The 24441-nt window shown below is 42.2% G+C and overlaps 1 protein-coding gene across 18 annotated transcripts in view; it reads left to right on the forward strand.

Moving 5' to 3' along the window:
* TMEM164 (transmembrane protein 164) overlaps positions 1–24441 on the forward strand; it is a 177843-nt gene that overhangs the window by 80670 nt on the left and 72732 nt on the right. For 13 of the 18 annotated variants that reach the window (XR_003429311.1, XR_003429310.1, XR_003429308.1 and 10 more), the window contains one exon: positions 15714–15780. Coding sequence is in view for 14 of the 18 variants with exons in the window: in XM_027089523.1 (XP_026945324.1) it covers positions 15714–15780 (67 nt within the window). In the remaining 4 variants the exon portion in view is untranslated. Of the gene's footprint in view, positions 1–505; positions 567–2105; positions 2268–15713; positions 15781–17831; positions 17892–24441 lie in introns of those variants that run through there. The other 5 variants (XM_027089518.1, XM_027089517.1, XM_027089519.1 and 2 more) reach the window with 4 other exon arrangements.

Below are 24441 nucleotides of genomic sequence, written 5' to 3' on the forward strand. Positions count from 1 at the left end.
GATGGCCATTAGTCTAAGTTTTCAGTAATTTGGGGGAGTTTTCTCATTTTCTGTATCTTGATAGGTATTTTAGTGGAAAGCTGGGACAGGCTGTGTTAGTGGTGGTTAAGCAAATGCTATTTTAAACTAGAAATCCAGTGTGTGTGTATGTATGTATATATGTGTGTGTGTGTGTGTATAAATATATATGTATTTTAATTTTTGGCCGCGCTGCGCAGCTTGCGGGATCTTAGTTCCCCGACCAGGGATCGAACCCACACCCTTGGCAGTGAAAGCGCAGAGTCCTAACTACTGGACTGCCAAGGAATTCCCTATATTTTGGTTTAGAGTAGTGGTCGGCAACCTTTTTCTATGAAGGGCCAGATAATAAATGTTTTAGATGTTGTAGGTGATGTGATCTGTGTTTTAACTACATACCTGTTGTTGTAGAATGAAAGCAGCATAGACAGTACTGTATGTATACAAATGAGTTTGGCTGTGTTCCCATAAAACTTTTCAAAAACAGGAGGACTGGTCGAAAAAGTTCTGGAGACGGATGACAGTGATGGTTGCACAACACTGTGAAGGTACTTAATGCCACTGAACTATACACTTAAAAATGGTTAAGATGGTAAATTTGATATTATGTGTATTTCACCACACAAATCACCCCCCTCCTGACCCAAACGTAACAGGAGGACCATATTTTGCTGACCCTGCGTTTAGAGCCATTCGGTCTAGCACACAGAAAGAGAGGAGGAGGGAAGAGGAAATTCCATGTGTACAGGGACTTTGCTCAAAGCTCAAAGGCAGTGAGGCAGATTTCTCGAGTATTTAAAAGGAATATCATAGTTGGAGTGGGGTGGGGTTCTGGAAAGCTGCAGTTCATCCTGGTGATATCATCCCATGCTCTTTAGGGATAGAGATACCCAGAGTTTATAGTCACACTTTCTGGCATAACGATCAGAGCGGGGATTTTCTCCTCCCGAGGCTTGGGGAACCTCTGCAGCTGTCGCAAGTGTTCATATCAGATGCAACCGAAAAGCCAGCCAGTCCCTCCTTCTCGGCGACTGGTGATGCTTCCTGTAGATGATCTGGTCTCTTCCCAAGGCTAGAAACTCCTAGTTTCTAGTTTATCCTAGTTTATCCAGGTTCACTGGATAAAAAGGAACAGCCGCTCGTCTGAGTCAGCTGTTGCTGCACCTCCTTTCCAAGATTCTTGTGCCATTAGGATTTACTTGTCAGCTGGAGACCTAGGCCCTTCACCTCTGGAAACAACGCTGCTCTCAGGACCCCAAGCCACATTTCTCTCAGTGGTGTGGAAAACATTCTCCAACTTCCCAGCTCTAGCCTTGGCAGCCCTCAGCGTTTCTAAGACCTGGAAAGAGCTTGAAGTCTAACCGTGGCCTCCCACCTCCCTGGGGGAAGCAGGTCTCTGGTGTGTTTAATGCTGTTCTTAGAGCAGAGTTAGCATATCCAGATCCATTTATATGGTCGTGCCCCATCTGAAGCTGAAGTCGGAGGACATCTAAGAGCTCTCTGTTGCACCTGAAAGGCGGGCTTGGTGCTGAAGGCCCACCAGTCATGTGACCTGCAGGCATGGCCAGGGCAGCCTTGGGCAGCGCTGGGTAGCTCGGAGTTTCGTGCTCTCTGTTGGAAGGAAGAAGTCGTCAACACTTGGTAGCTAGCTTTCACTCCCCCTTCCCTGTCTCCATGGATCCCGCCACCATAGAGGGCTCTGAGTGCCAGTAGCCTCTTAGCAGCCAGGATGCCGAAAAGCAAGCTGAAAACTGGCTTTAGAAAAGGATGGAATTCTTGGTTTCACAAGGGCCTAGGAACCTCGTCGAGAAGCCAGCCTTTTGGAACGTTCCTGTCTCTGAGCTGGGGTATTCTGAAGGAATAGATGGAGGAAAAGGGAGTGACTAGCTTTGGGTTGTGACCAGCCAACTTAGCTGTCTTGTGAGCACCCGTGGCAGAGAACTCTTCCCCTACCCCACCCCAGGTAAGAAAAGTGCATGGCCCAGAGCTGGTTTACATCCTCTGCCTCAGGAAGTGTAGGGTACGGGCACCCCCACCTCCCAACGCTGAACCCCTTAAATCTGCTTATTTTCATGTACCCATGGAAGGGAGTGGACCTGTGATGCAAGCAGTATTATTTGGTCATGAGTGTCTGCTGACTCAATCTGGAGAGGCTTTTGAAGGAGATGAGATGAAATTTCATCTGTGCTACAGAGAGCAGGGGTGCATTGCTGGATGGAAAGAGGTCTGGAGGCCGGGTGTGAGCCAAGGTAGGTGAGGGAAGCATGGGGGTGCGTGAGGGCAATTACGACAGCCTGACATGTGATCTTGGCATTGCAAGATTGATGCCCTGTTGGCCTTGGGGCCACATGGTATCATGAGAGTTCAGTAGCCCCGTGACCCTCTCTTTCTCTAGATCCCATTTATTATACACTCAAATTTTTAAACAGCAGGCTTCTCCCCAGGGAGACTCGTATCTCTAGGACTGTCCTGAGTTCATGAGGTGGGCTCAGGCTGAAGCTGCTGTCTTAGTGGTTTCACCGTCTCAGCACCCCCTTTCCTAGTGCTCAACAGACCCGCTGCTCTGGAACCCCCAAAGGAGCAGCCTTTAGGCATCTTCACCTCAGAGGTAGCTGCTTTTTGGTCTAGCTTTGGACTCATGACTGAAAAGGGTGTTTGAGAGACTGTCTCTGACCTGAGCAGCGTTATTAAGACTGTTCTTGGCATGGGAGAGGCAGCCGTACATATGAATGCTGTAGATTTCAAAGGGAAAGATACTGGAAACCTAAAATCCGTAGTAAATAAACAGCAATTCAAGGACACCAATTTCCTTTCTGATACGGAAGCTGCTCTGGTGTCTGCGGTCCTCTGAGCCGCTGCCACGTTGCTGCCTGCAACTATGCGTATTCTCCCTTAATGCATGGAAGAGGGAAGAAGCTTTCAGACTGTTCACGGGTCTCCCCTCCCCTTCCATACACAGCAGAAGCAGCCTTTCTCCCCACGTGTACATATTCAATTTTGTTCTCTCCTGGGAATTTTTGACTTCTACAGTCTTAGACCACAGTTTCTTTCTGTCTTTTTTTAAAAAATTTTATTTACTTTTGGCTGTGTTGGGTCTTCATTGCTGCATGCGGGCTTTCTCTAGTTGTGGCAAGTGGCTACTCTTTGTTGCGGTGTGCGAGCTTCTCATTGCAGTGGTTTCTCTTGTTGTGGAGCATGGGCCCCAGAGTGCACAGGCTTCAGTAGTTGCAGCACACAGGCTCAGTAGTTGTGGCGCATGGGTTTAGTTGCTCCACGGCATGCAGGATCTTCCCAGACCAGGGCTTGAACCCGTGTCCCCTGCACTGGCAGGCAGATTCTTAACCACTGTGCCACCAGGGAAGTCCCTGGCCCACAGATTCTGATTCAGTATTTTCATCTCCCCAAATTCTCTCCTGGAAGTCTCTCTGAAGGCTTTTGGAGCAGGGACTGCTTCTGTCTTTTTTTTCTCCCTCGTTGGGCTGTTCTGCTTTCAACATGTGCTTGAATGTACGCAATTTCCCGGTAAAAGCAAGGCCGGAGATGCAGATGACTTTTCCCATCTGGGGAAGCATGAAAAGGAGTTCTCAGCAGAGGAGCGGGGACTGATCGTTTTGGGCCTCTTTGCACTTTGTCAGCACACCTAATCCTTTTGGAAGCCAAGTTCAGAATCTACTGTGCTGATTATTGGGCAAAAGTAATTCCAGGAGGGAAAAACAGTACAGGATAATAGATAAGGTTTGGGTAAGCTATGTAGGAGCTGTTCAGTGGGTAATGAAAAAGTAGGGGGAATTCCCTGGCGGTCTAGTAGTTAGGATTCTGCACTTCCACTGCTGGGAGCACGGATTCAATCTCAGGTCGGGGAACTAAGATCCTGCATGCCGCACGGTGCGGCCAAAAAAAAATAAAAAAGAGAGAGAGAGAGAGAGAGAGAGAGAAAGGAAAAAAAAAGAAAAGAAAAAATAGACATTTCATTCTCATTATAAGAGTAATCCAGTCACTATAAGGAAAACATCAAGCATTACAGAACAATAGAGAAGAAAATAAGAATAAGTGATAATTCCTCCATTAATATGTTGGTATAATTTCCTCCCAGTCTTCTGTGTATATATGCCCATTATGAAAAACAAAATTGGGATTATTTTATACATGCTACTTTGTAATATAGTAAAAGTTAATATGCTATAATTGTTTCCCAGTGTCATTAAATATTCTTCTAAACATGATTTCTAATGACTGCATAGTATTTCATCATTTGAATGGACATAATATGTATTTAAACCGTGCCCTGTTATTCGACATTTGGTTTGTTGGATAGATGTGATTTGTGGAATCTTGAGAGCAGTGGAAGTAGATGGCTTCAGGTTATAGTTCTGCTATTTCTTAAGCCTTCGGAGCAAGGCTTAAATCTTAGCATCTATTTCCTCATTTGTCAAAGAAGGCTATGAATGGTAACTACTTCTTTGGTGGTGACAATTAGATGAGAGATGATCCACGTTAATCTCTTAGCGTGAAACCTAACATAGACTCAGTAATCAATAGGTGTTAATAATATATAGAATTATCCTTGTCCTTAGGCTTCACCATCTGTGTACTAACCTAACTGTTAGAATTAGGATCCCAGGGAAGGAAAATTGCTTTCATGCAGATAAGTAGAATTTCAGAATGAAAACTGCCTTCGGAGAAGTAACCCTTTTCATTAGTTGGGCACTTTCCAGATTGGGCCTTGGGCCAACTTCATGAAATTCACAGGAAGAAAGGTTTTGGAGCCCCTGCAGTTGTGTAGCCCCATTTGGTCCAGAACAAGGAAGTGGGAAACCACCAGTTGCAACCAGGAAGTTTATCTTCGTGCCCACAGGCAAAGCCAGCCAAGCCTTCCTGTTGTACTTGTTTGGTTTTCTTTACTTGTTTTTTTTATTTTCCAACTTTTATTCTGAAATTTTTCAAACCTTTGGAAAGGTGAACAGGGCGGTACACCAAGCACGGTTATGACCTCCACCTAGATTCAGCGGCTTTTGGCATGCTTTCTGATAAGTGAGTTCAAAGATGTAAGATCCTAACTGCATTCCCTGCTACATGACAGGCTTGTGCTGTGGGGCCTCACACAGCGGGCAAAACGTATATACTCTGAGACCAAGGGCTTACGGAAACAGAAGTAGAGTGGAAGGACCCTAGGCTCTGGGATGATAGAAATATATCTATTGTTTTTATAATACAAATTACAGAAAGCAAATCTTAACGTAGTTCCTGGCTGAAGGGAAAAAAGTCGATCCAGACGTCAATCAACATGACAATGTATAACTTCTAATATATTCATATAATTGAATAATATACAGCAGTGAAAAACAGACTAAGTGTGTTAACATGGACAATTAGAAGAAGCCATGTTGAATGAAACGTAATTTGCAGAAGGGGCTGGATATGCATGTGTACGCACACACACAGAGTATATCATTTATCATTTATTTAATGGGATAGACATGAAACAACAATGTATATAGTTTGTGGATATATACAAATGTAATAATGTATAAAAACATAGGAAGGGGGTTCCCTGGTGGCACAGTGGTTGAGAGTCCGCCTGCCGATGCAGGGGACACGGGTTCGTGCCCCGGTCCGGGAAGATCCCACATGCCGCGGAGCGGCTAGGCCCATGAACCGTGGCCACTGAGCCTGCGCGACCGGAGCCTGTGCTCTGCAACGGGAGAGGCCACAACAGTGAGAGGCCCGTGTACTGCAAAGAAAAAAAAAAAAAACATAGGAAGGACTCCAACTCCTTCAGAATAAAGGCTCCATCTGGTTAGGGAGTCGAGGAGATGAATGGTATTCAGGAAGGTTACATGGAACTTCAACTAAATCAGTAATGTTCAAATTTATTAAAGTGGGATGCTGGACGCAGAGGTTCCTTTTATATTATTTTTATACTTTTCTGTATGTTGGAAAATTTCAGTGTTAAAACTAGAGGGAAAAAGCACTATTTAAAAGGCTTAGAATCTAGGATCACTTATTTTGTAGGTGGAAAAGCTGAGGCTGGGAGAGTTGAGTGTTTTGCTTCTCATATTTTTGAATTTTATTTAATTATCATACAGTAGAGTTGACCTTTTGGCATACAGTTCTATGAGATCTTTTTTTATTATGATAAAATACACAACATAAAATGTAACATCTTAACCATTTTTAAAGTGTACGGGGTCAGTGGCATTAAGTACATTTATGTTGCTCTGCAACCACCACCATCCATCTCCAGAACTCTTTTCATTTTGCAAAAACTGAAACTCTGTACCTACTAAGCAATAAATCCCATTACCTCCTATCTCCAGTCCCTGGCAACCAGCATTTCTGTCTTTACGATTTTGACTACTCTAGATAGGTACCTCATACAAGTGGAATCATACAGTATTTGTTCTTTTGTGACTGGCTTACTTCACTTAGCAAAATGTCCTCAAGGTTCATCCATGTTGTAGCATGTGTCACAATGTCTAAGGCAGAGTGACATTTCATTGTATGTATATAGCATATTTTGTTTATCCATTCACCTGTTGATGGACACTTGGGTTGCTTCCATGTTTTAGCTATTGTAAATAATGCTGCTATGAACATCAGTGTACAAATATCCCAGAGAACCCCTGCTTTCAATTCTTTTGGGTATATGCCCAGAATTGGAATTGCTGGATCATATAGTAATTCTATTTTTAATTTTTTGAAGAACTGCCATACTGTTTTACACAGCAGCTGTACCATTTTACATTCCCACCAACAGTGTATAAGAGTTCCAATTTGTCCATATCTTTGCCAACATTTGTTGTTTTCTGTTTTGGATAGTAGTCGTTCTAATGGTGTGAGATAGTATCTTATTATGATTTTGATTTGCATTTTATTTTCTACTTACCCTTGTGATTTCTTTTTTGATCCATTGATTGTTTAAGAATGTATTTAATTTTCACAGATTTGTGAATTTTCCCATTTTTCAGTTGACCCTTGAACAGCATGGGTTTGTACTGCATGGGTCCACTTATACACAGATTTTTTTCAATAAATACTACAGTACTGTACAATCTGCGGTTGGTTAAATCTGTGAACATGGAACTTCGGATATGGAGGGCCAACTATAGAGTTATATGCAGATATCTGCTGCTTGGGGTATTGGTGCTCCTAAACCATCCCCTGCCCGTGTTGTTCAAGGGTCAACTGTACTTCTGTTAATGATTTCTAACTTCATCCTGTTATGGTTAGAGAAGATATTTTGTGTAATATCTATCTTTTAACATCTGTTGAAGCTTAGTTTGCCACCTAACATATGGTCTATCTGGGAAACGTCCCAAATGCACTTGAGAGAATGTGAATTTTGTTGTTGTTGCGTAAAGTGTTCTCTATATGTTTGTTAGATCTAGTTGGTTTCTTGTGCTGTTCAAGTCCTCTAATTTCTTGCTTTTCTTCTGTCTGACTGTTCTATCTGTTACTGAGAGTAGAGTATTGAAGTCTCCAACAATTATTGTAGAATTGTCTATTTCTACCATCAACTTGGTCATTTTTTGTTCAGATATTTTGATGGTCTGTTACCAGGTACCAACATGTTTATAATTGTCATATCTTCTGCTGTATTGAACCCTTTACTAGTAAATAATTTTCTTCCTTGTCTTATAAACTCTTTTTATTTGGGCAGACATTTATTTATTTATTTATAATTTTTTATTTATTTTTTGGCTGCGTTGGGTCTTCGTTGCAGTACGCAGGCTTTCTCTAGTTGTGGCAAGTGGGGGCAACTCTTTGTTGCGGTGCGCGGGCTTCTCATTGCGGTGGCTTCTCTTGTTGCAGAGCATGGGCTCTAGGTGCGCGGGCTTCAATAGTTGCAGCACGCAGGCTCAGTAGTTGTGGTGTGCGGGCCCTAGAGCATGCGGGCTTCAGTAGTTGTGGTGCGTGGGCTCTAGAGTGCAGACTTAGTAGTTGTGGCGCACGGGCTTAGTTGCTCCGTGGCATGTGAGGTCTTCCCAGACCAGAGATCAAACCTGTGTCCCTTGCACTGGCAGGTGGATTGTTAACCACTGCGCCACCAGGGAAGTCCTGTAAACTCTTTTGATTGATGGTTTATTTTGTCTGATATTATTATAGCCACCTCTGCTCTCTTGGTTACCATTTGCATGGAATATCTTTTTCTGTCCTTTCACTTTCAACCTACTTCTGTCTTTGGATCTAAAGTGCGTCTCTTGTAGACAGCATACAGTTGGATCATATTTTCTTTTTAATCCTTTCTGCCAATCTCTGTCTTTTGATTGGAGAGTTTAATCCATTTACATTTAAAGTTAGTACTAATAAGCAGGGGCTTCTGTCATTTTGCTATTTGTTTTCTATATGCTTTATAACTTTCTGTCACTCATTCCCTGCATTAGTGTCCTCTTTTGTGTTTAGCTGATTTTTTTTGGTAGTGTAACAATTTAATACTCTAATCATTTCTTTTTGCATATATTCTCCAACAATTTTCTTGGTGGTTATCATGGGGATTACATTTAGCAACCTAAAGTTATAACATTTTATATTGAATTTATTAGCTTAATTTCAATAATATACAAAAACTCTGCTCCTTTACGGTTTCATCCCTACCCCTTTCAGTTAGTGATGTCACAAAATTATATCTTTATACATGTACGCCTCCAAACTTAATCTAGTTAAATGCATTAGTCTCTTAAATTATGTAGAAAACAAAATGTGGAATTACAAACTAAAGTTACAGTAACACTAACTTTTAGACTAATAATTGTGTTTTTAAAAATGTATTAATCTCTTAAATCATGTAGACAAAATTAGAGTTACAAACTGCTGTTACCCTAGTACTAGCTTTTATAATTGCCCATGTATTTTCCTTTACTGAGATCTTTATTTCTTCATGCAGCTTTGGGTTACTGTCTGGTGTTCTTTCATTTCAGCCTGCAGGACTTCCTTTAGCATTTCTTGCAGGGCAGGTCAAGTCATAACAAACTCCCTTAGTTTTTGCTTTTCTGGAAATGTCTTTAATTTCTCTCTCAATTTTGAAGGATAGCTTTGTTGGATATAGGATTCTTGGTTGACAAGCACCCCCCTCCAACACACACCTGTTTAGCACTTTGTTTTTTTTTTTTTTTTTTATTTTCGGTACGTGGGCCTCACTGTTGTGGCCTCTCCCGCTGCGGAGCACAGGCTCCAGACGCGCAGGCTCAGCAGCCATGGCTCTGCGGCATGTGGGATCTTCCCAGACCGGGGCACGAACGCGTGTCCCCTGCATCGGCAGGCGGACTCCCAACCACTGCGCCACCAGGGAAGCCCCTGTTTAGCACTTTGAATATATATCTGCCCATTGCCCCACTGCCTTCTGGCCTCCAAATCTGATGAAAAATCAAATCTGATGAAAAATCAAATCAAATCAAAATCTATCAGTGTGGGTCTATTTCTGGGCTATTCTGTTTCATCGCTTGATATGTCTTTTCTTGGCCAGATTGCATTGTTCTGATTGCTATAATTTTATATAATAAGGCTTACAGTCAGGTAGTGTGATTCTTTCATCTACCTTCTACGTTTTCAAAATTATTTTAGCTATTCTTTCTTTGCCCTTTCATATACATTGTAGAGGCAGTTTGCCTGTATCTACAAAATATCCTGCTGAGATTTTGATCAGAATTGCATTGAATCTATAGATAATTTTGGCGAGAATTGACATCTTTCTTATGATGAGCCCTTTAATCCTTGAACATGGTATGTCTTTTTATTTGTTAGATCTCTGATTTCTTTAATCAGCCTTTTGCAGTTCTCAGTGTACAGATTCTGTACATATATTGTTAGATTTATACCTAAGTGTTACAGTTTTGGGGAAGATAATGTAAATAGTATATATTTTAAAAAATTTGGTTTCCAGTTTTACCCCACTATTGTGTAGAAATGTTATTGATGTTTGTGTGTTGACCTTGCAATCCTGCAGCCTTGCTAAAATCATATATTAGTTTTAGGAACTTTCCTGTTGATTCCTTGGGATTTTCTATAAATATAATAATTCTTTGCAAACAGAGATAGTATTATTTCTTCCTTTCCAATCTCTATTATTTTTGTTACCTTATTTCACTGGCTAAGACTACTGGCATGGTGTTGAAGTGGAGTGCTGAGAGTGGGCACCCTCATCTTGATCCTGATGTTAATGGGGAGAGCATTCGGTATCATTAAGTATGATTTTGGGCATAGTAATTTTTAGATGTCCTTTATCAGGTTGATATTATTATCAACCTGATTATCCTATTGCTAGTTTGTTGGTATTTTTGTTATCATAAATAGATGTTGAATTTTGACAAATGCCTTTTCTGTATCAGTTGATATGATCATATACTTTTTTATTCTTGACACAGTTAATTTGGTAGAATTCATTAATTGAATTTCAGATACTGAGCCAACCTTTCATTACCGGGACAAACCCCTCTTAGTCGTAGAGTAGTGTTCTTTTTATACTGCTGCATTAGATTTGCTAACATTTTACTGAGGATGTTAGGGTCTGTGTTCATGAGGGATATTAGTTTAGTTTTAGTTTTCCACCTCCTCCTCTTCTTCCTCCTCCTCCCACCTCCCCTCCCCCTGCCCCCCAGGTTTTGTATCTGGGTAATAATAGCCTCATAAAATGAGCTGAGAAATGCTTTGCTTCTGTTGTATTTTCTGGACCAGGTTGTATAAATACTTGGTAGAATTGATCACTGAAGCCATCTGAGTCTTATTCAGAAGATTTTTGACTACAGATTCTTTTTTTTTGAGATATACTTGACATATAACATTATATTACTTTCAGGTATATAACATAATGATTTGACATTTGTATATACTGTGAAATGATCACCACAATAAGTCTGGTTAATCTCCATCACCACAGATAGTTGCATCTTTTTTTCTTATGATGAGAATTTTTAAGATATGCCCTCTTAGCAACTTTCAAATAATACAGTACAATACCTATCATCACCACGCTGTACATTACATCCCCATGACTTATTTCTTTTATAACTGGAAGTTTGTACCTTTTGACCACCTTCACCCATTTCACCCACCCTCAACCCCCTGCCCTCTGGCAACCACCAGTCTGTTCTTCGAATCTATGAGTTTGTTATTTTGTTTATTTGTTTGTTTTAGATTCTACATATAATTGAGATCATGCAGTAATTTGTCTTTCTCTTTCTGACTTACCTCACTCAGCATGATCCCCTCAAGGTCCATCCATGTTGTCACAAATGGCAAGGTTTGGACTGTGCAGGTTATCTATTTCATCTTTGGTGAGTTTTAGTGGTTTGCGGTTTTAGAGGAGATTCTCCATTTTGTTCTAAGTTCTTGAATTATGTGCATAGAAATATTCATAGTATATCCTTATTATCCTTTTAATTCCTGAGGGACTGTAGTGATATCCCTTCTTTCCTTCCTGATATTGATAACTTTTGCATTCTCTTTTTATCCATGTCATTCTGCCTAGTGGTTTCTCAATTATATTGCCTTTTTCAAAGGCAAGCTTTTGATTTCATTGATTTTTCTCTGTTGTTTTTGTTTTTACTTTCATTGATTTCTGCTCTTTATTATTTCATTCTTTCTGCTTGCTTTGGGTTTATTTTGCTCTTCTTGTTTTTGGATTCTGAAGGTGGAATCTTGGGTTACTGCTTTGAGACCATACTTTTTTCCTAATATAAGAATTTCATGTTATAAGCATCTCACCCATTTGGGCATATCGTATTTTAATTTTTGTCCAGTTCAAAATATTTTATAATTTCCTTTGAGAATTTCGTTCTATGAATTTTCCTTTCCAGGCACTCAGAGAACTTTATCTGTTCCATGTCTTTTGATTCTTGGTTATAATCAAGTGCTAAATTCAAATATGTCATTTGATGAGGGTTTTTTAATAACTTCATTTGTCATTGTGAATAATAATGTGATATTCCTTTACCTTGCTTTATTAAGGATTATAATAGTTATCATGTATTGAGTGCTTACTATGTCCTAGGCACTATGTTGATCACTTTACATGGTCTTACCTCTTTAAATTCTCTCAACAACTCTTTTAGTTGATACTGTTATTAGCCCCATTTTATTACTGAGGAGACAGAGTCACATATATTTTTCTTTATTTTTGAAAATTTTATTATTTATTTATTTATTTGGCCATGCCGTGGGGCATGCAGGATCTTAGTTCCCTGACCGGGGATCAAACCCATGCCCCCTGCAGTGGAAGCGCAGAGTCTTAACCACTGGACCACCAGGGAAGTTTCTGAATCACATATTTTAAGTGGTTTGTCCAGAGTCAACTCAGCCAGTAAATGGTAGAGCTGGGATTTGAATGTAGGTTTGATTCCAAACCAAGTTCTTAACCATTATAATACATTTCCTCTAGTTATTTTATTTCTTGGCTTCTCAATACGATTGTCAGCTTCTTGAAGGCAAATACTAGGTCTTAATTATATTGATCTCCTTTTCTCTATAGCACCAGGAACGATATTAGACACACACTAAGGGACTAATGTGTGTGGACTAAATTTAATGAAATTAACTGACCTGAAAGAATCAAGCCCATAACACTCGCCATATTGCCCCAGGTTGTTACCAACTAAGGTAACTTAGTACAGTATCCTACACAGAAACAGAAAAAGCTGACAGAATATTTGTGACAGTGGTAATGGCCAAGCGTTCTAGCCAGCAAGAAGAAGATGTATAAGTGTGACGAACTGACCTGGAGTCCATCTCCAAGCTCTACTCTTTGGTTCCGGCCTTCAGTCTGTCCTTTTGCTCTCTCTCGATCTCCTTCTCACACTTCGAATTTTTAAAACAGTTCGACTTTCCTCCATGGTTCATGATCCCTCTCGCCTTTTAATATGAGGCTTTTAGGTGAGCTCTTCACCATTTATTTAAGAAACATGTATCTGAGTCTTACTGTATGCCATGTACTTTTTTAAGCACTTTATACATATCAACTCCTTATCATAATTCTGTGAGTTGGTACTGTTATAATTCCCATTGTACAGATGAAGGAACTCTCACTGGATTTTCTAGTGGTTCGTTTTCTATTTCCAATACCCAATAGAAATCTGAGTGGCAGGCTGGAGGTGGTATAAAGCAAAAGCCTTTGCCTCTGATGTGGTCAGTCATTTACCTGTTGGGCTGTGCCCTGGGTCTGTAGAGGCCAGTGAAGCTGTGTAATTGGGGCAGAACACACTAGGGGTTCCGTCGCTCTTAGGCATGACCTTCCCTGTCCCATGGGCATCCCAGAACCTTTTTTCCTACCTGGTCTGTTGTCTGACACACACACACACACACACACACACACACACACGCACACGCACGTAACACGTGTAACGTTCATATCATGGATTTGAAGTGCAGGGTGCAGCAGCAAAAACACGGTCTTGAAACTTGGTGAGTGTGACTTCTCCCTCTGCCACTTATTTATTATCTGTTTGATCTTGGGCAAGTCACTTAATCACTTAGTGCTTTGGTTTTCTTAGCTGTGAAATTGATACTGATTATAATAAAAACTGTGAGGATTAAATGAGATGATGTATTTGAATACTTAGTCCAGTGATTGGCACATGAAAGTGCTCAATATATGTTAGATATTTTTTATAATTAGTGATATGCAAGACCCTTTTATATATTAAGTATAATTCACCCTTTGGCCTGTATGTAGCTTGTGGAACTGAATTTTGAGGACCCAGAACAAGGCTTATCTTTATCTAGGAATTTATTGGTTATTTTGAATCTTGATGTTGGCTTTTATCTTCTTTATCTCTGGCCTTCCGTGGGCCTTTGGGATCAGTTCCATTATCCTCAAGATTTAACTTTTGTTGCCCAAATATCTACTCGGCCTTGTGTAAATGCCAGCATTCTTTTAAGGTCAGTGGCAAAGCCTGGCACTAGAGTTCAGCTTTACCTCTACTATCAGTGAGATGTTTCCTCTCCCAGGGCGAGTGTTTCTGCTGTGGCTGTCACTTAGGAGGGTCCGGGGGCAGAGTTAGGCCAAACGTTACTTCACCCCAGCCCTGGAACGGCTGTTAATGAGCCCTGCTCCAGGCACTGAGGCTCGAGCCAGAGTTTTTAACAGTCAGTTTCTGAGAGCATGGGGTACCCCCTAGAAGGATGCTGTTGTGAAAGCATGGTAGTCTGGCCAACCCAGGGAGGGACATTGCATTGGTGTACCTCCAAGGAGGTGGTAAGAGAGACCCCGTAACCAAAAGGAAAGAAAATGGAGCACCTGTGACTCTCTACCTGCGGTCATATTTGCAATGGAGGAAGGGAGTCAGGCTCTGATACAAGACAGTGAGAGGGGTCTGGAGTCGGATAAACCTGGGTTTGCATTGTGGCTCTACTGTCCTCTGTGTGACACTGACAAAGTCACTTCACTTTTCTGAGCCTGGTTTCCTCATCCACAAAATGCAAACACTAATTGTACCTATCTCATAAGATTGCTGTAAGAATTCGGCGAGAGAATTTACTTAAAGCAGTTAATTTGATACTTGCCTGGAATATGTTAAGTGCACATCGTCACCATCATCGCAGCATTGGTAACAACAAGCAGCAGAAAGAAACAAACAGCAGCCTTGGGGCTTGTGTGCTGTTCCCTTGGGGCTCCTTACAACATTTCTGTTAGTCTTAGGCACACGTCTGTGAGCGCCAAGAGAAGAGCTTAAGTTCTTCTAGGTCCCAGTCAGGGCGTAACAGAGATCCTGGTATCACGAGGCTGCTGTGAGTGTGGGTGTGAGAGAGCGCGAGAGTGAGCTTGAGGTCCAGAAGCCACGTTGACTCAGCGATGGTTGTACGTGACCCGTCAAATTAGCTTTTCTCCAGGAGGAACAGACTGTCATTCTTTGCTTCTCCCTCAGTAGTAAAGGACCACTTGCCTGGATGAAGGAAGCTGCTTAACTCCATCCCCACAGCTCACACAAGCAGAATTTGTTCCTGACTTGCTTGTTCTTGAGCCAATCAGGAACCCCCTTACAAAGGGTTCCTAGTGTGGGTTTTAACAAGTCTGGACTTGGGAAACGGTATCCCTACCCGATGCTGGAGACCCGTGGTTTTCTTGTCTCTGTCTCTTTTTTCTTCTGTGTTTTGCTTTTAAATCACAGAACCCAGTATGTAAAATAGATGAAGGAAAGTTTGGAAGGCTGCCACTTCTGCCCTCCCCACCTCCCGCAGCAGCCCCTGAAGGTGTTTCTAAGAAGGTGGGAGAGCGCATTTGCAAACGCTGCAGTTGGCTCCCTGGGTTGTATTAGCTAGCCTTTTTATGCCCAGGTCTCTGTCTGGGGAGAAGCCTTGGGCATGGCTGTGGAAATAAGCAGCCTTGCTTTAAGAAACAGATCTCTACTGTAATAACACACTAGTGTAATAACACCTGGCTCCCGCAGTTCCCCTTTGTAATGCTGCCTGATCCGCAGCAGTTGGAGCTGCGATTGGGACTGACCGCATGTTTAGGGAGCCCAGAGCTCATTATGCAATGAAGTGTTGTAACCAAAGCGTGTTCACAAAGTGGTTGGGGGATTTTGAGGTGGCGGTGGTGCTCTTCAGAATATTTCAGTTAATGCAAAATATGCCAGTGCCGTTTTACACAGAGAGCCACTTGTTTACATGCTCTCCCATCTGCCATGGCATAACCTGACACAGTTTTGTCTGCCTCTGCATCAGAGTCAGGGTGTGACCTGCACTTTATCTCTTTTCCTCTCCAGGCTACAGATGCACATGTTGAATGGAGCTCTTCTTGCCCTGCTGTTTCCTGTGGTAAATACGCGGCTGGTAAGTAACCTCTTCTAGGAACATACCAGCAACATACAAAACGGTATTTGCTTGCTCATCCTTAGCTCATGTGCCCGTGTGAGTTTTAATTTTTTAAATTAGTTTTATTAAAGTATAGCTGATTTACGATATTATATCAGTTTCAGGTGTACAACAGTGATTCAGTATTTTTATAGATTCATCTCCATTTAAAGTTATTATGAAATATTGGCTATATTCTCTGTGCTGTGCAGTGTGTCCTTAGAGCTTGTTTATTTTACACATAGTAGTTTCTACCCCTTCCCCCTCCATGTAAGTTTTTAAATATCTACACATTCAATGTTGAGGTCTGATGCAGCCCTGTTTGGGTACAGTGGGGCTTGATGGGGCCGAGAGTATTGTGTGGAACTCTAGGGCTTTAATAAGGGTTTAGGCCAGAACCAAAACGGACCAAAAAAGCCTACAGAGGCTCTTGGAAGGGTTTGGTGAAGAGAAAGGGGGCCCCGCCCATTCGACAGAGGCTTCTAGGTGTTCTAAGGGCCTCTAGTGTGGACTCGGCCACATTGGTCCAGAATAATCTGCTTTGTCAAAGGCCCCTTTGGGCAAGAACTGGATTTCTTCCCTGTTCCTCCAAACCCACAGGGCAGTCTGGCCCACACATCCCCCCAGTGGCTAGCAGGTAGAATCCCCCTGTGGCAGGTGGCTGGGTGATGAACCAGTGCAGAGGGGAAGCAGAAGCTACAGGAGTGGCTGGGCCCTGTCCTCAGACTCCCATATGTGGGACTGCAGAGGGATTAGCAGGCTGGGTTAGAAAGCTCAGGGAAAGAAATCACCTGTGAAATCCTTCCTACTGCTTTCTGTTTTCATGACTTAAATTTGCCTCATGCATTAAGATCATAGTTTAAATCTCATAATGATAACCCTTCCTCTTTGGATAGCATTTTATAGTTTACAAGGTCTTTTCCAATAACAATTGTGTAACGTAGATATTAAGCTGGGTGAGGGCAAGTATTATGGCCTTTTGTTATAGAAGAAACTGACATTCAGGGAGACATACAAATTCTAAGTGGCAGAGTTGGGAGTGGAGACTAAGCCTCAGATCCTACAACCACAGCTACACTTCACTCTCTCTGAGGATTTAGTCACTCCCTCTCCACAAATACTCATGTATACCCTTATGATGGTTATACTTTTCTAGGTGCCTATTATATATACATCAGTAGAAATTCCTCCCTTCCTTCCTCCCTCCCTCCCTCCCTCCCTCCCTCCCTCCCTCCCTCCCTTCCTTCCTTCCTTCCCTCCCTCCCTTTCCCTCTCTGCCCTTCCCCTCTCTAATGGCAGATTTTCTATTATATTTGTTATGACACCTAATACTTTCCAAATAAATGTCAAGCTATAGCCAGCCAGCTTATCAAGAATGTCCAAGTAACTTTCCTTAACATTGAGATTTCTTTGATGAGCTCTCTCTTAACTAGCGATTCCAATCACTCTGGTAAATAATCTTTTTCTAAAATGAAGCCGATAAAAGCTCACAATGGTGGCTCCATTTGCATATGTCTTGACAACTGGCTTTGGTCTTGGTCTGGTTATTTTAAGTTGTTGGGACCACTCCTGGGTTACCCTGGCTTTCCAGACTTTTTGCTTTGCAACCCCTTATTTGAACTCAGACCTCTTGTTTGACTTAAAATAAGACACAGGAAGGTAGGCAACTCTTTAAGCCTGATGATCCAGTTAGGCAGGAAGTCAGCTTTTGACTTCTCTTTTGCCCTTCCTTCCTTCTTGGCCCTTGATCTTTTTAATCCTTTTTTTCCTAATTAGCTATAATGAGGAAACAAGGAAAGTAGAATGAACTAATTGGTGTGTATTCCAGTAACACAGACATACATACACTCACATATATAAAGACAGAGAGTGAGGGAGTTGGAGGAAGTTGCCACAGTCAGCTAAAGGATTTGGGTCATCAGTGAATTTCCATGTGCTGTAGTACTCTGTCCTGTGCCTCATTGGCACTGGGGTTTGCAGACCAGCTAGAGAATACCCAGATCCAACTTCCTCCTGGTTCTTCATCTTAGAAGCTGATACCTTAGAAGAAGGAACGTGTATTCCAATGGCCCATATTACAAGTAAGTGCTCTTTGCCTCCAGGATTTCAGAGTAGGTCTCTTTCTGGCTTCAGATGAAGTGTCTCAAGGGCGATTTCCCTTTTGTTTCTTGGAGGGAAGGAGGGGAAATGCATCACAGAACTATTATTAGATCAGCAGAGAGCTGAAAGCTTGTCTGGTCTAACCTTCTAGAGGGGGAACTTAGATGGATAAATGACTTGCCTAAAAAGCCAAGGTGGGTGCGCCTCGAACCCAGGTCTCCTGACTCAGACTTCAGAGCCCTTTTCCTGTTGTCTGATTGAAATCCAGTGTGAGTTTGAATACTAGTGAGTCAAGATGCTGGAGATGCTGCTTAGCTTCTCTCCATCTAAAAGTGTTGGGTCATAGGCTTCTTTGATAAGTTGATGAGGGCCATAGAGCCTCTTCCCAGATGCGCAGAGACAGGTTTGCATACAATTTCAGGGGGGACACAGACTGCCACCTCCTGCCCCTTTTGCCCATAAGCCCATCCATGGATCCCATGTTAAGATCCCCCCAGCCCAAGCTGTCAGTAGTCCATGGCTTGGAGAATAGATGAGCTGCCTCTTTTGTGAGCTCCTTGTTATATAGCCAGTGGCTTTTTGGTCTGATGGTGATGGGGTTCCTTATCTATGCCTGGGACTTTGCAAAGAATATCATCCACGCCAGGCTAAACCACCTTCTGGAAAGTGCAAGCCAAGAGGCGGCGGGGGCGGGGGCGGGGGTTAAGTAGGGGGCCTGTGGAACTTGCCTGCATATTAGCTTTTCAGTTATAGCTCTTACCTTGCAAAGCTGGTGGTCTGGTCCTCAGAATGAGGCACTGGGCCCAAGCTGCATCCCCAGACCTGTGCCTTTTGCCCTGAAATGCCCATGACAGTTTCTTATAAATGCGATGTGTTCTGAGCAAGGGAGATTGGAAACAGAAAAGAAACTTAAGACACTGTATCAGCCCCCTTCTCAGACCAGAGACTCTGGCCTGGCCAGTATTTATGTTTGCAGCCAGCTGTCTTCTACTAGAATAATAAAGAGAAAAAGAATAATGATTCTTTTCATCGAGCTCCTTTCTTCTTCAAGGCTCAAAGCCTCAAGTATATTATTATTTCATTATCAAAATTGCCCATTATTGTGTATCCATGTTGATCTGTTACATTAGTTCCTTTTTTCCTCCTTTACCACCCCTCCCCTTTTACCCAGTTCTTTTTCTCTGTTAGATGGTTCTCCTGAATGTTCCTAACTCTCAGACTGAGTGGAAGAGGTTAGTAATGATTTTTTCATTACTGGGGTGACTACTCCCCATCCACAATCATTATTTCAATGTTCTTGGGATGTAACTGCCGTCGGCACACCTTGTACCCATGTGGGCTTCTGGGAAAACTTTGCTGTCACCAATGCAGATCGGCTCTCACTCTGCTGATTGGCATATTGAAACATGCTAATTGCCCTAGAAAAGTTATTTCTGTGAGTGGGAAATTGAGCTATTTTAAAAAGTTATAGTTTGGGGTTTTGGACCTGAACTACGGACAGAACGTCCCTTTGCTTCTTTTTTTTTTTTTTTTTTTTTTTTTTTTTTTGAGTTTATTTTTGAAACAGAAAAATTGTACATTACAAATACAAGACATTTTAGGATAATTTTGAGGGCTTTTTTTTTTAAGTAATGTGACCGATAAGTTAATGTAATTTTTAGCTATCTGATTTCTTTTTCTTATTTAAGCTCAAAGAAGTAAAACTATAATTCCCTTTACTTTCTTAATAGTACTTAAAATAGAAAAAGCTTGCTTTCAAAAGAGGCCTTAGCTTTCTGAAGAATTGATTTGGGCAAAATTGCGCCTCAGCCTTCTACAAACACCAGCGTGTTTCTGATCAGATGAATGCCAAGTGTGCAGGGATGCGGAAGGTGGTGAGAAGGCCTGGGCTTCCACCAAATTCTAGGGCCTGCCCTAGAATATGTCTAATTGCTGCCTGTACTTCAAGATTAACCTCTGAGGGTCTTACATCCTCCATGAATACAGCCCAGCCATACCAGTCAGTCCAGATTTTTATTGAGCACTTTTCTGTGTTAAGTATTGTGCCGTATGCTGCTGGAGATGCAAAAGCAACCAGAATACATTCCTGGCCTTGAAGGAACTTGCAGTTTAGTTAGAAAGATGAGACATAAGTGCCTGAGAGGTGATGGCAATGTTAGAGTCAAAATGGTGAGAAAGGAAAATTGCAAGGCAATTCAGGCTCAATCGCTAAATTGCAGTTGTTCCGACCTCTAAGAAAATGGGAAAAGGATTAACATTAGCAGCATTTTTTGAGCACCTACCATGTGCCAGGCAATTTATGGATGTTCTTATTTAATTCTCACAAGAACCCGATTTTACCTATGAGGAAACTGAAGTTCAAAGAAGCTAAATGACTTGCTCAGGGTTACACGGTTTGTAGGTACTAAAGCTAAACCCGAGGACTTTGCACTCTAATGCATTGTCTCCTGGAGAGGTCGTTGGATGCAGTGGTCCAGAAAGGCTTCATGGAGAAGTAAAGCCTGAACCAAACCTTGAAGCGCTATTAGAATGTGCATGCAAATTGCAGAGGAAGGAGGTAGTTCAACCAAAGGAATGCCTGGGCCAGAGGCATGGAGGTAGGAACCAGTAAACTCCTCATTGAGAGTCTGAAGAGCAGGATGGAGAGTCATGAACTCCAGTTCGTATATATAGACTTTGCCCCTTATTTGCCAATCGCCAGAAGACATCCTGTGACACCGCTTCTGTCACATCTTCTAGCCCTTGTAGTGTTCAGATTTTATGTGTATTTCTTATCTTTTCCACCACTGCTAAGAATTCCTTGCAAGTAGATGGCACTTTGCAACCACAAAAGCTTTCACGAATACAAATATGTCACCCTAGTGTAGTTGCTAAGAGTATGGACTCAGGGATCAGATTCTGTAGGTTCATACCCTGGCTGTGCTACTCGTGTGTGTGTGTGTGTGTGTGTGTGCCTGTGTGTGTGTGTAAGAGAGAGGGAGGGAGGGAGGGAACTTGGCCAAGTTACTTAACTTGAATGGGCTTCCGTGCTCTCATCTCTGATATGGGGGTGCCTCCCTCCTAAAGCTCTTCCAAGGATTAAATCAGTTAATATGTGTAAAGCACGCAGCAGAGCGCCTGGCGGATAGGAAGCCCTCAAGCAGCATTAGTTGTTAATTATTAGTCTTTGGTCTTCACCCTGCGAGGTGGGTATTAGTTTTACTGAGCCAGGTTCATTTGCCTGACGCGCGGCAAGCCAAATGCTGAGATGCTGAGGTTTGCCACAGAGAAAGATATATTCACAAGGCAGCCAAGCAAGGAGAACAGATCTCAAATCCACCTCCCGCAAGGCGAGGGGCTCAGGATATTAATGGGACAAGGAAGGAGGGTGGTCTGAGGCCTGGGGTAAAATGATTGGTGGCAAGAAGGTGAAGTAATCTGTGTTCTGTGCAAGTGTATCTGAGTTACATGCTTCTTCATGGACTGCATGTTCAGAAAAATGGTGACCTTAGCATGACCTGAGGGTGGAGTTTTTGGCCCTCTGATATCAAAAGGTTATGCATCAGGCACTCTCAGGCCCAGTTGAGCGGTTGGCGGTCTCGACCAGTTTCGACTGGGCAAGACTAGTTCCACGTTCCTGAAAAACAACTTAACACCTCCGTAGGGGGTGGTGAAAGGAGTCTTGTGATATAATCTTTAAGCTTCATGCAGCTTGGAGGGTATACAGTTTGTAAGAATAGTTAAGGCGAGCTTGGTCGGTGAAGGCAGGTGACAGAATATTATTTATTAAGCAAGTTATGGGTTAAGGAATCTAGCTGATGACTGCGCTCGGTTTCATTAGTGTCTCCATTTTACAGATAAGCCTTAGAAAGTTTAAATAACTTGCCCAGGGACACACAGGAATGGACAGAACTGGCCTGAGAACTTCTGTCTTTCTGATACCAAACCTCATGGGCTTCCTTCCTCCTCTTTCCTAATTGATAAGATTGATTTTCAAGTATTAATCCAAGTCAAATCTTCGCAGAAATTTTATACAATATCCATTAGAGATTTGGAGGATCGATTAGACTTTCAAGAATTTTTTTTTTTTTTGCAAAAATAATATACGCTCCTTGAGAAACCATTTAAACAGATGAGTATAAAGAGAAAGCCAATCTTTTAACCCCATCAACTTTCAATCCTGTCCCCCCATGGGTAAGTTGTATTAACGGTTTGTATGTGTTGCCACATTTTTCTTTTGCTCGTAAATGCAGATAAAGATGTTCACATTTCTAGGGTTGTTGGTTTGTTTGGGTCTAGGTTTCTCGCACTACTGGCATTGCACTATAAACATCCCTCCAGAGTATTTTCCTTTAACCTAACAGTAGAATCTGTAATCTCTTCAGGTATGGATGTAGCTCATTCTTTTCCAATAGCTGCTTAGCATTCCATAGTTTGGTTGGACTGTGTATTCAGCCTGTTGCCAGGCTCTCAGCACTGCATCGTAACTAGTGTCTTCGGGCAGGGATAGTGTCTTTTGTGGTATCTGTCCCCTGCAGGGCACCCAGCACATGGTAGGTATCCACAGAGAGTGTAAGTGAATTAGTCAGTCATCTCGAACCTCTGTCTCGCTCAGAGAAATTCCAGGGATCTTTCACACACATGTCCAGGATAAAATCTTAGGTATGAAGACAGAGGGACGATAGATGATACTTTTCCCAGGTGAATTATTTCTTAAACCACTCAAAATAATGATATTTAAAAAAATTAATAAAATAATGACGTTTTCCTGATTACAGCTGAAGACATATTTACTGAAGAAAATTTGTGAAATACAGAAAAGTAGAAATAGAAAAATAATCACCACCAATGCAAAAGTGGTTGTTTTTCAATGTTTTAACAAGAAAAAAAAAAACACAAGCATGAGGCTTTTGTGCCTCTGCCGTTACAATTGTATAAATGTTTTCTTTACAGAAGTAATATATTCATAATGGAAAAAAAAGAAAATACAGGAAAACACCAAAATAGAACAGAAAACATTGAGCAGTAACAACTGTTCACATTGTTTGCAGCGTATTCTCAAGGTCTTCTCGTCTCTGCCTGGTTGTTAAGAGTTAGCATAATGTAGTGGTCAAGTTGCTGGCCCTGGAGCCAGCCTGTCCTTGCTTTTGTGGCTGGCTCCTCTGCCTTTATTCATGTGACCTTGGGTAAGCTACAAACTTCTGTGGCTTCATTTTCTTAAGCTTTTAAGTTTTTTTTTTTTAACATCTTTATTGGAGTATAATTGCTTTACAATGGTCTGTTAGGTTCGGCTTTATAACAAAGTGAATCAGTTATACATACACATATGTCCCCATATCTCTTCCCTCTTGCGTCTCCCTCCCTCCCTCCCACCCTCCCTATCCCACCCCTCTAGGTGGTCACAAAGCACGGAGCTGATCTCCCTGTGCTATGCAGCTGCTTCCCACTAGCTATCTACCTTACGTTTGGTAGTGTATATATGTCCATGCCACTCTCTCACTTTGTCACAGCTTACCCTTCCCCCTCCCCATATCCTCAAGTCCGTTCTCTAGTAGGTCTGTGTCTTTATTCCTGTCTTACCCCTAGGTTCTTCATGACATTTTTTTCTTAGATTCCATATATATCATTTTCTTATCTGTAGATTGGTGCTCAGATGAATTGAGATATGTGGGGTAAGCACTTAGCCCGGTGTCCGGCACACAGTAAGTGTTTAGTAAGTATCAGATGCTGTCGTTGTTACTACTATTCCTAACATTATTTTAGAAATCGAGGCGTGTTCCTATTGGCATGTGCTATTTGATGTTAGCCTTCAGGGCCTTGGCCCCAGCTTCCTGGTTGGGTGATGGTGAAGTGAAGTGGGCTTTGTTTCAGAATTAGCCTTGCCGAGTGAGATTAAAATTCCCTGGCAGGATTTCTTTTCCACATTGACTAATAGCACCTTTGGTTTTTTTTTTTTTTTTTTGCATTTGTTTCCCAGACAGCCTGTTTGATTAGGGAACTGGCCAGCTCCCTCTCCTCCCTTGTGACAGGTGAATTAGGCCCACACCTGGTGTTTCTTCCCATTTGAATGAAACATCGAGACCTTTGGGTTTGTCAGGGACGCCCAAGCCCCCCAACCCACAGGGAAGGTGGCAGCCGTGAATGAGAATGGCAGGCAGTAGCCTCTGCTTCCGGAGCTTAATAGTTCTTTGCCTTGGTTCTATTCCTAAAAAGCGATTAGAAGGCACAGCCTCTGGCTCGTCCAACCAACACTTCTCGCTCAACCTTGAGCCACACCCCCAAGCAGTGTTTCTTTATGCAGTAAAAGCCTTAGCTAGTGGGCGAGTTCACTCTCTCCAGTCTGTGGACCAGTGGTTCTCAACCGTGGCTGTACCATAGAATCACCAGAGCAAATTCCAAGACCAGAGCCAATTTCAAGACGTAAAGCTTTTCAAAAAGCACCCCAGGCAATTCCAGGGTGCAGCTACTGCTGACTGGGATCTGGGGCTCTGACCAAGTTCATTTCACCTCATCAAGCATCAGTTTCCCCGTGTGTCAAATGGGCTTAGTGACATCTACCTC

The sequence above is a fragment of the Aethalodelphis obliquidens genome, unplaced genomic scaffold (assembly GCF_003676395.1).
Source record: "Aethalodelphis obliquidens isolate GAN/ISIS:26980383/991018 unplaced genomic scaffold, ASM367639v1 scaffold66, whole genome shotgun sequence".
In the NCBI taxonomy this organism is placed as follows: Eukaryota; Metazoa; Chordata; class Mammalia; order Artiodactyla; family Delphinidae; genus Aethalodelphis; species Aethalodelphis obliquidens.